Source organism: Gymnogyps californianus, chromosome 1, assembly GCF_018139145.2.
Source record: "Gymnogyps californianus isolate 813 chromosome 1, ASM1813914v2, whole genome shotgun sequence".
NCBI lineage: Eukaryota > Metazoa > Chordata > Aves > Accipitriformes > Cathartidae > Gymnogyps > Gymnogyps californianus.
Window position 1 is genome coordinate 45,905,711 of NC_059471.1, and position 12,066 is coordinate 45,917,776.

At 40.6% G+C, this 12,066-nt stretch overlaps 1 protein-coding gene across 1 annotated transcript in view; it reads left to right on the top strand.

The window, feature by feature from the left end:
- LMO7 (LIM domain 7) overlaps window positions 1-12,066 on the top strand; it is a 133,162-nt gene that overhangs the window by 78,262 nt on the left and 42,834 nt on the right. The window contains exons 5-8 of the mRNA XM_050900323.1: window positions 8,366-8,396; window positions 8,808-8,921; window positions 9,408-9,606; window positions 10,792-11,044. Coding sequence (XP_050756280.1) covers window positions 8,366-8,396; window positions 8,808-8,921; window positions 9,408-9,606; window positions 10,792-11,044 — 597 coding nt within the window. The remainder of the gene's footprint in view (window positions 1-8,365; window positions 8,397-8,807; window positions 8,922-9,407; window positions 9,607-10,791; window positions 11,045-12,066) is intronic.

Here is a 12,066-nt window from a genome sequence, read left to right on the forward strand (position 1 = left end):
GTAGTGATTTATTTCTACTTAAGGACAAATTCCAACATCACTTGTAACTTGTTTCCAAAATCTTTATCATGGAATAAACTGCACTTACCTTGTACCTCCATTTTGTCATCTTCGCTCTGTCCATCTCTATAAATAAATCTAAATTCTTTCCAAAATCCTAGCTCTATGACACTTTCCCAAAAGCTGTGCTTTTAGTAATCCCCCTTTAAACTGGTAGAGCATTTGTTCTTTAATAGTATGACAAAAGTTGAGAATGAAAAGGGGGGCTGGGGTAGACACTGCCCCAATTCTCTGACCTCCTGTACAATAGTTTGGCCAACACTACGTTGGAATTGCTCTAGGGGGAAAAAAATGAGCCATCAGAAATCTGTGAAGTGACTCCCAGGTGCTGCATATCGCACATACCCCCAAAACGCGAGGGGTCTGTCTCCTCTCAGGAGGATGCATCCATCCTCATGCGTATACCTGGCATTTATGGGTCTTGGCTCCCCTGAAGAGGTGGCGACTGAAGTGGACTGAAGTCTGGATTACTTCCCACTCACGGGCCATGAATAGGGCGTCTGTAGTTTCTGCTGTTAACTCTGAGTCACCTCTGCGGTGAATTGTTTTCTGTGTATGCATTAGAACAACAGCAACCGAGCAGATACCTATTTGGGCTGGTGAAACTTGATGTTAGCACAGGCATGAACATAGCAATACGCAGTATAACTTACTGTCAGTCATCTTTTTTTCTTTATCAGCGGATATATTCGTTGCCAAATATCTGGTATAAATTATACAGTATAGACTTGAGTTATGTTTTTTTATCTTTTTTTGCACACCTTGAGAAATTAAATAAACCTCACTATTGAGTGTTATAAGCTGTGGTAAACTGTTTTTCTTATACACAAGGCACTTGTACATCACCACCTGTTTGCTTGACACAAAAATAACAAAGGATTACATTTACCAAATCTTTCCCTGGGCATGGACCAAGGGAGGAGATTGAATGCAGAAGGGTTGTGGGTTTTTTTTTCTCCTCTCTGATTGTAGAGGCTATAAAAATCTCTCTGTCTCTCTGAGCAAGCGAAGTTGTATAACCTGCCAAATCCTAGCTCTTCCCAAGGGACCACCTCGGAATGCTTTATCCAAATTGAACAATTGTATTAATCCTGGGGGTCGAGGGTAAGAGAGTGCATACAGACAGTTGCTATGGAGTAGTTCGTAGATGGAAAATTTTTTACCCTAACTTACCTTGCAGTAACTTGTTTATCCGTACCTGGAGTTGGTGCAGAGGTGTCTGAGCAATGCTTAGAGGGAATAAATGAGTCAGTATTGAGGGCTATTCTACAAAATTACCTCTGGTATCTGCTTGTGGGAAGAGGGGGTGTTGAGATACTTCAGTTGGGTGTAAGAGTGGGAGTAAAAAGGACAACAATTTTGGAAATACTTGATTTAATAATGGCAAAGAGGCATCAGGCAATAGAGAAAGTGAATTTCGGTATTGTCTTGAAAAAATGCTAACTGTGAGTTGCCATGGTTGCTGCAGCTTAGCTAAAGCAAATAGTATACTTTATACAGAATATTTTTCTGTAAAATGCTGTTGAACTATTTCTGTGCTAGTTAACAGCTGCACCTTCATGTGTTTTTGTCTGTATTTCTAAAAACTTACAGGATTGCACTTAATTGCCTATTTTGATACTTATTTTTCAGAATGACTCCCCAGATATACCAACTATTCCTTTTGGAAAGAATGCTAGCACAATTGTGTGTTCCCCATATGGATTTCTCTCTTCAAATTAATTTACAAAATTTACACAATATGGTCTAGTTTTGTGGGGGGGAATGAAGGTAAAGGATCTTCAAAACTAAATGCAAGAGAAGTTAACGTAGACGATGATCCTAATGATCAACAGGATGAGCTCAAGTCTGTTGATTCTTGGCAGGGGGAGTGTAAGATCTCAAAATTTCGAGAAGGTACAAGGAAGGAAAAAGGTAGAAGTGGTAACATTTAGTATAACCCTGGTGCAAGGGTCAACTGAATTACGTACAGGTTAAAAAAAAAAAAAGGCAACAGGGAGATAAAAGAAGGAGAGATTCAGCAAGGTAATATGCTCCAAGTTCTAAAGACCAATACTTTGGAAGTTGTAAAAATCTATAGGATGTGTAAGTAGTGATATGATAGCTAGCTATCAGTCTATGTAAATTGCTGTGTATTTTGAAGTGTTTTTTTTCTTGAAAAGTAATTAATTTCACCTCTGAAATTCAAACATCCTCTTGAATGTGAACAAACCGATTTCCTTTGAGAACTCCTAACACTCCGTGTGAGCTTGGAGTCAACTCCACAACTTCTAATTCTCTGTGCAGATAGTCCATCATTTCTCATAAAAGTCAATGGATGTTCTCATGCTTCTTGGCCAAAGTATATGGCACGTGACTGGTAGCTTTCAGAAATAAAATACCTGCTATTTATTTTTGCATAAGTACCAGGCTAGACCTGGAATTTAAAGTAACCAATACAGACTGGGGAAAAATTCTAGATTTGCCGTGGAAAAAACAAACAAACAAAACAATAGAAGAAATATCCAGTTTAATTACCTGTAATTAGTGAAGATGCTGACTTTTAGGGTTTTTTAGGAATGGAGTAAGAAAAAGACACAAAAAGGGACCAGTCAACAAAGCTACACTAATTATTATAAATACTTTAATTTTCTTTAATATAGCTTATATTTGAGCAGGAAGCTGCAGGATCCTATCAGTCTCCTCTTTCTCTGCAAGTTGTTGCTGCAGCAGTGCTCCATCCCTCTTCCTCTGCCCACCCCTGAGACAAGAGCCAAGGAGTGCTCAGGTTATCAGCCAGACTCCTCTGCATGGGCTTGTTCTTCTGGGGATGGTTTTAGGGGGGTTATTTTTATTTTTTATTTGACAGGTATGCATTCTGCCCTACACTATCCTGAATATTAGTTTTCTCTTTGGAAGAACCCGTAGATTAGACTGGGATATGAGGAAGCTGGCAGAGATGGACCACCCAGGGAGGGGTGGGAAAAGAGCGTGAGGAAATGGATAATGTTAGTGTCTGGTGACTTGCCGGGGCTGATGCACATTTCTAGAAGCGCCTGTTTGTGTTTTGATAAGGGATTTAAGAATAGCGTGGAAGCATAATGGGTGAGATCAGCAAGGAAGTACCATGCTCAAGAGGCAGTATGAAAGGACAGGTTCTGAGGTGATGGACGGGGACGTGTTCCCAGAGGGTGCTGGCCGGCTGCATTCCCTCTCCACCTTTCCCCTCTTGGGCATCTCTTCTCCACCCCTCAGCCCCTTCATTAGTAGGTGAGGGTGCAGGGTGGGTACAGGCTGCTCGGTCGTCAGGGCCCGCAAAGATCCTTGCTGCCAGCCGGTGGTTTTGTAGGGGCATGGAGAAACGCTTTCTGCATCATTTTATACCTGACTCTGTGTGCTGTTATGATGTAAGTGGCATTGGGTCTGGTGGATATGTTGCTATGGAAAATATGTGTGCTTTTTATAGTGAAATAGAAAGGTGCATTTCCAAAAGCTGTTCTTGAACGCTGCGGCCATAACCCGACCGTTTTATTTCCAGCAATCTTGGCAGTGAACTGTGGCTCTCGGGGTTGAATATCAGTTCGCTAAGAATCCAAGTGCTGGAGGAATGTCCTCATGTTTCTGTACCCATGTGGCAGCCCCATCTTCCACTGGAGCCTTTCTATTCTCAGCAGCACGTGGGAATTCAGTGAGATCCGGTAACGGCAATATTAATAGCAGTTGAGTAGGTGGCCAAAGAGGTTGAAATTTAGCGCAAGCTCACTGCTAGTTGGACAGCCGGCATTTGTCTCCTGCACAGCATACCTCGGCGGGGGTGGAGAATCCTTCAAACCCTCCAACGTCCTCTGCAGAAGTGTAAGTGAAGCTGATCGGTGTCGGGCTAGAGCGCCTGGAGCTCGGCAAGGAGCTTGGGAGCAGGCTTGTTCTGCAGCCTGTTGATCCGCTCTGGCTCCCAAGCCAGGGCATGGCTCTTCCAAGTCCTTCAGTGGGCATCTGGGAGGTGGAACTGCTGCCTTGGTGGATGGAAGTTCAAAGGGAGAGCACCGATACATCTTTTTAAACAGAAATCTGTTCAAGTCCTGTGTTTGTGAGATCTGTAGTACAGAGGAAGGGATGGAAAACAGATAGCTTTGGCAGCTGTTGAGGTTTCTGGAGTATTCGTCACCAAGGGAAGGGTTTGGCACTGGGCAGGGTGCATTTGTCACTGGCACATTCCTTTCTATCAGTGGGAGTGTCTCCGTCCCTTCTTTCTCCCCGTAAATGGGATTGGATTTGTCTTATCTCTTTGGGCATGACCACATGGCCTCTTCTTGGGAGATAACCCTCATTTAGGGGAGGAGGATACGCTGGTCTAGCTTTTTTTTTTTTTTTTTTTTTTAAATATCGTAGATTGACATCTATATTTTAAATATGTTTCTATATGAGAAACAGACCCTCAGAAAGCCACGCTTTCTGAACAGGATGCTGTAAAATCATCTTCCAATATTTTACTCAGACTTCTGGTATCTTGGATTTCTTCTTGAGCTCCACTTTGTTATTTTCCAGGGAGAACATCAAAGTGAAGCGTCAAAGTAGATTTGACATCATGAGTTGCTCGTCGTTGGAATTTAATACATATTAGGATGTGGGGGAACCAACCCGTATAATGTGTTAGGAAAACAAAATCTGAGTTTATTTGTTAAAAGTTTTGAAATAAGTCAAACCTAAAAGTAGCTACTTAAAATGCACTGCTTTTTTGTAAGGAGGCCCTGGAGAGGTGTCTGTGTAAGTGTCAGCATTGCCAATGGATATATTTTATAATTGGTTAAAGTCTAGTTCATGATTTCTTAAAGTACTGTGGTCTGCTAGCTACTGTGAGGTATATGAATGTCTTGTACAATTTTTTTTTAACTTTTAAAATACCTCAACGTGCATTAAAATAATACTAGCAAGCTTTCCTCAATCCTCGGAGCTCAGCGTCAGCAGATGAATGGGAAGCACAGAGTGCCTCTGGCTGGGGTTTCGTCACATGGGGACTCTCATGGTACCGACGTGTGGAGCAGGGTCCTCCTCCACCGAGCCCCCTGCCAGCTCCTTCGCGGCAACGTGTTGCCTCTGCCACGGTGCTGACGCGGTCACTTGTACGAGCGTGCTCTAAAACAGATGAGCAAGTTAATTTGGCGTTCGAAAATATCTATTAGGAAAAACCCAAACAAAGAAACGGGCACAGCCCTCTGGTCCTGGTGCACAACGTGAAACCACAGTGTGATTCAGAGTTATGTTGGCATAACCACAGGGGCAGCAAACAGGAGCGGCTGGAAGGGAAAGGGAGACCAGGAAATCCTTAAGCTAGAGCTGCTGCCAAAGCCTTTGTATTGTGAGGCTAGGGCCTTGGTGACTAATTTTGCTATTTAACCTCGAGCAAACAGCGGAGCTGAGAATAAATTCCTTGAGCTGCGGCTCAGCCTGCTGACCTGCTGTGTCACTTTGTTTAATTCTTGTAGAGTGGTCCTCGTTAGAGAAATATCCTGATGTCTGTGAATATGCATTGTGTTCAGATGTAACAGAGGTATTTGGTCTCTAAGCGTATAACCTGCTAACAAGTGAGAGCTATTTCTGTCCCATTTGTCTTCTTTCTGTTTGCTAAAGGATTGACGTAGATGAGATGATTTACACAGAAGGTATTATTTCTCCACGGGTGGTTATTTCACATCTTTTTGGATCAATTTTCAACTTGGAATCGTGCAGTTGTGCTTCATAATTGTTATAGTAACTCCCACATATTGTTATCTCATGGCCTTTAGACTTTCATGCTACGTTTGACAGATATTTTCCAGGATGGCTAATCTTGAAGTTGTACATAAACTTTTATTGAAACCACTGCCAACAATTAAGGTTCATGCTTTGTGAATTAAAAGTTGTACTTTTTAAATTTTGAGACCCCTTTGTTAGCTGCGGTTTGACATAGGGGTTAGGTTAGGTAACGCAGAGGATCGGCGTTGCTTTTCTTTTAAACTTCAGAATGAATGCTAAAATGCTGAGACTGTGGCAGGAGCAGATGAAGCATTCAGAATAAAATTCTTTCTGCAAGATCTTAACCACTCTCCTTAGCAGCTTCCTTTGCTTAGTTCAGACATCTTTAGAGAAGTTGCGTTGTTAGTGAAAGGAGATATAAAAACCTCTGGGAAGACAGAGCAGGTAGTGTTTGAAATGACACGAAGTGATTTAGTAAGTGGTGTTGAATTGTCATTTGGAGAGGAACCCGCTTCTTTCAGCAGATTGTTTTTAAGATGCAGCCTTGGCTGAGCCCTCCTGAGCAAAGCAGCAGCCTGCTTATAACTTTCAGCATAATGGCATTCATTTATTCAAGCCAGAAATTAGGTTACACAGAATAATATTTTCATAAAGACTATAGTCTACATCAACTGGGCTCTGACGATTTTGGATGAAAACATGAAAAAGCAGACTTCTTTCACAGTTGCCCAATGTAGGATTGGTGTTTATTTGCATTGATGAAGATACTTCAGTGAGTTACCCCTTCAGTTCCTAGAATAGCTTTCGTAGGACAAATGTCTCACAAGCAGTGCTGTGTGTGTACTTCAATGCTATAGACTTACGTTCAAAATAAGGTTATAATTGTCCATGAGTGTTTAAAAAGCTTAAAGGCTACATTGCTGAAGTTCTTGCACTCCATCTTCTAACTGATTTGTTCAAATACGGTGTGCAAAACTGAGTGTTGCAACCCCGTGTATTTAGAGCCAGACTTCTGAAGGGGAGCAGAGGTGAGAGCAGGAGCTCGCTGCTGGGTAGCAACAGGTTGTTAGAGAAGGTAGGGTCATGCCTCCTCTCACAGCAGCAAATAACTTGCTGTCCTTAAGGTTAGTGCCTCTGTCTTGTCCCCTACTATGAACTTTAGCTGTTCAGAGCTGTACACAAGACCCCAGTTGAATTCTTTGCATAGTACTGCATAGTATTTGCATTTTGATAACACTTTATGAAGGAGAACTTCTATTTAATATAATTATTTCGTTTTGTGTTTTCATTTTCTGCAATTGAGTTAAAATCTTGCTTTTTTTATTTTGATGCTCACAGGAAAAAGTCATTCCTCTTAAAAGCTCTTCAGTTTGTATCACACTTCTATCCAATAGATATTTGCCCAGCTATTTTAAATGCAATGTACGGGGGGGGGGGGTAACTGGGCAATGGCTTGTGCACGTAAGCTCGGATGTGTGTCGTAAGCTTGGCCAGGTTGTACATATAAAAGGCTCTTATTTCACTTGGAGAATGTTAGCAAGTGGATCCAAACTGTATCTTCTGCAAATTGCATGCCTCAGAGGAGAAGCAGCTGTGGAGTTTGTAGGTGACAAATGACTTTTAAGGCCTTTCAGCATTGCTTCTTTATTCGGGATTTTCTTTTGGTAAAAAATTATATACCTGTTGTTTTACACAGATTCTGGGACAGTACATTCATCATCCAGAATTGTTCTTCTTTTCCTTGGTTAAGTGCCATCGAAGAATTAATACATGCCTATATAAATGAGGGACTGATGGTTCTAGATTAGCAGAGGTTTTCTTGTTTTGTTTTTTTCTTCTGCTCAGACTGTGTCTATCCTAAGTTGCTGAAAAGGTTTGGAAACCAATAAGCATAGTTCAAAGAAGGAGAGTAGTAATGCAAGCGAAGAAACTTTGCTCACAAAGAGTAAACAACTTGTCCGTTTGCTTCTGTTGTTAGCCGAGCAAACACGTGAATGGAGCACAGTCTGTTATTCGAGTGTGTGAAGTATCTCCCTGCCTGCATTTTGGGTCTCAACTGTGCTCATTGGTTTACCTGAATGTCCTAAGTTTTGCATTGGTTGTAGCCCAAGTACACAGGCCTAGTGTATTTATGGTTATTCCAGTATAGAAAATATATTGAAATATAAAGACAGCTGAACGTTGCTCCTGTTGCAAATGGTTGACCTAAATGATCCCAGAGAACTCATGGGAAGCAGAAGTAGACATTGTCATGTTCAGTCATGTAGCTTTGCTCTACATGAAGGTCACCAACCTCTTGGATACAGGCTCTAGCTGACTAAGGGCAGAGTTTTTCACTCGTTACTAAACTGATGAAGTTTGGAAGCATAGTTCTCGCATTATATGTAATGATTGAAATAGTACAGAGTTATGACTATGAATTCAAAGCGAAATGCTTTTTATTTCTTTTGGAACAGTCATAGTTGCATATTATACACTGGCCTCTAACTGGGCTTAAAACCTTTTATAGCTTGAATAATAATTAAATTTTAAGTCAGATATTTTAAAACTTTTTGTTTTGTTTTGTTTTTTCTCACTCCCTGCCCTGCTTCAGACCAGAGGAGACCAACAGAAGAGTGAAAAATGTAAGACACATCTACTTCAATGCTTTCTGAAACAATTTCACACTAATTCTGATTAAATATTTTTAAAACAATTCTGCTTATGGCACTATCATATTTACCTTATTCTTCAGCTGTTCATTTATCTGATGCAAATTAGTGCCATCTTATGATGATCTCTATGCAGCTTACTTTCCCAAATAAATGTAATAATTAGAAACAGTACTTATATCTGCTTACTTGAGATACATGAGATGCATCGTAACACTCTTTAATTGGTTATGATGGAGATCATAGCTAATACTGTAAAGAAGATTTTACAGTTCATTGTGGAAAACATTTCTAACAGCATGCTGAGATTCTTTTGTACTGGTACATGGTATGAGAGGAAAGTAATTAAGTTTGTATTTGGGGGTTTTTTTTGTTTGTTTTTAGGTTCTGATTACATTATACTGGCTTGGGAGAAAAGCTCAAAGTAACCCTCATTATAATGGTCCATACCTCAGTCTTAAAGCATTTGAGAAGTTACTAGGGCAAGCATTGACTAAGGTAAGGAATCCAAAAAGAATAGTAAACAAATAGCCTGAATTTTATAGTTTGCTATACATTACAGCATCAACTCTAAACAATCTCCTGGCAGTTTAATTTTATTCTTAGTTTGGAGAGCATAGTAATTTGTTTTGTTTGTTTTGCTTGCTATCAAAGTCCATGTGAAAGGACTGATTTTTAGCTTACACTGATTCTTCTGCTACCTATACAATCACGAAATTCAGAATCCACCTGCTCTGATTGATGAGGTAGATTGTGAAGAGCCCTGTCTTGATTCCCTTTGGCTGAGATAAGAGAAATTTAAGACCTTGTGTTGAATCTCCTATCCAAGCTGTTGTACATGTTGTTTTTAGGGGTTTGCAGTAGTCTTTGTTAAGGTTCGTCTGTGCACTCAAAATGCATTTTAAAAATTTTTGAGTGAAAACTCATGAGTAGCATTTGCATCTTAAATTATTGTAAAAGACCTTTCAAAACCTACTCTCATAGGCACTTGAAGAGTCCAGCCACCTGAACAGAAGTGGCAGGGATAGTGGGTACGGTGATATTTGGTACGTTGACCGGGGAGAGCCCTTTTCGTCTTCAGCTAGCCATAAAAGAGACGATTCCTTCGATAGCTTGGACTCTCTTGGTTCAAGATCCTCCACAAGCTTTTCGTCAGATATAACCTTGAAAGGTGGCAGTGAAGGTATGTTTTCCTCTTTTAAATCTTTTGTTGACATAAGTCTTATGAATGTGGGAGAAGACAATGTATGGACCTAGTACTTCAGGTGCCCGGTACTTACATCGGCTTGAAAGGCAACTCTGGTTTTGCAACTGCTGCAGTTGCATTTTGCTTAAGCAAATATTGACCTTTAACAGTTGGTAGAAACAAAGCAATGCTCACATGAATTTTCCTAGGAAGGGTTGCTGGGACTCTTGCGCTCTCTGCCGCATTAGGGTGTGTGTATGTGCAGGGTATTTTCCCGTAGTTCAGGAAGGGAAATTGCTAGAACGCAGATCCTGATGGGATCACCTAAAATTCAACAGCTGCAAAAGTCTCTTCCCTTGTTCCTAGTGCGGATATGTCAAACCTCTATGTCTTCGCTCTGTTTGTGAATATTCGATATTCGATAGGTTTTTCCTGCCTAGGTTAAAAACCGAATAGTAGTTGTTACTTTTGATAGTTTGTCATGGAAAGAAAGGTAACAAGAAGAAAGTTTGTGACACTGGATCCCTATAGTTGTACCTGTGTCCCTACAGTTGTACCTGTACAGCTCTAACCTGTGTTTCTCTCCCAGTTTTAAAATTCAATACAAACTTGTAGTCTAACTTAAAGTTATAAAAATAGTGCACTTCTGGATTTTGTTCCATGTGAATAACATAAAATCATTGGGCCGAGGCCACATGGAGCATTTCTGATCTGAGCAAAGCAACATGTAGCCATGCTACGTATGTGACGTACCCTGGGCTTCTACTGGGCATTAATCAGGTGAGATGAGCATGTTGCTATACTATTTGCTGGTAACTTGTCTTTGTTAGTAAATTTGAGTGGCAAGTATGTTTTTAATTAAAAACTTCTGTGCTGTTTTATGTCTTCAATCTAGAGGTTAGCGGTTTGTTTCCTGCAGGGTGTAGTGATAGTGAAAGAATGGAACAAATGTAGCAGGGGCATGCAAACCAAACTCAGCTTAATGGACCCTATCGCAGCTTTGCCACAACCTTCTAAAAATACCCCTCCTACTGTCCTGTCAGTAGCTTAGCAAATTTGCAGCCGAAACGTCCTGAATATGGAGTTAAATTGATTTTAGAAGATTTTGGTGCAAGTTCTGGCTAGAAGCTTGTGTCTAGCGAATAATGTTTGTGCCTTCCCTTTTCTCCCCTTTCTTCTAAGGTTGCGACAGTGACACAGACTCAGAACTGCCTTTCAAAATGCATGACTCCCATAAAGATGACAGGTCCTACCGTAGGATTTCTGTGATTGAACCGAAACCTACCACTGACTTCAATCGCTTCTTACCCAACAAAAACAAGCAGACGGCGTATGTGCCGGCGCCCTTAAGGAAGAAGAGGACAGAGAAGAATGAGGACAACAGGAGGAGCTGGGCAAGTCCTGTCTTCACTGAGTCAGATGGAACGTTTTCAAGGTACTGGTGCGCGGTCTTAGTAAAGCAGACTTTGATTTAGGACTTTTTAAATAAATGATTTCTTTATTAGTTAAAGAAAAGCTGCTGTTGCTGCAATACAAAGTAAAGTATTTGAGTTTCCGTATTTTAATGGGGGGATGTTTTGGTGTGGTTGGTCTTTCGTTTCTTTTTTTTTTTTTTTTTTTTTTTTTTTTTACTTTGTTCCACATTACTCAAACACCAGAAAACTGGTTATGTTTTGAGGCTGGTCAGACTCGCAATGGAGGGGATTTAAATTATCTTAAATGCAAGTTTACAAGAGATAGACCTATGGTTTTAGTTTATCATTAAAGCCGTCCAAAATATGGTGATGAATTTTGGTTGTCCGGCTTCTTGGTGCGTACAGATGAGATTAGTGGGCAGTTCTTGGGTTTCGTCATTGCCTTCGTGACTTCACTGTCTTCATTCTGTTCCTGTTTTGGTCAACCTCAGTGGATGTGAAAGGAATCCCGTAGCTTCCTGCCAAAATAGCAGATCAGAGTGTGGGCTCACAAATCCAGCTTCCCTCCAGATGATCTATGAGTATGACAGTGGCTCTGATTCAGAAGATGAAAGAAGGCTGCCTGACGTGGTTATGGATGACTTAGCAAAACGTAGATTTCTAGTCAAAAAGAGCCCTGTAAGCTCTGCTGCACCTGGACATCATTTCGTGTTGCGCAATGACTCTCCTAAATCTTGCTCACAAGAAAGTTATCCAGCTGGTCCACTAGCTGCAATGCTTGAACCACTGAGGTCAGAGATACTAATCCAAGATCCAGTAACTACTGTATTACCTAAATTGCAGTCCATAAATAACTTTATAAAGTTAGCCTTCTAATCGGCATTTTAACACAGCTGATAACTTGTTATGCCTTTTTTGTCAAACTTCGTATTTTTGTTGGAGGCGATAGGATGCTGATATAACCATTTAACTTTTTTTTTTTTAATATATTTTATTATTTCTGGTGCTGCAGTGGTGGAATTGAGAACTAATTTTGCTTTAT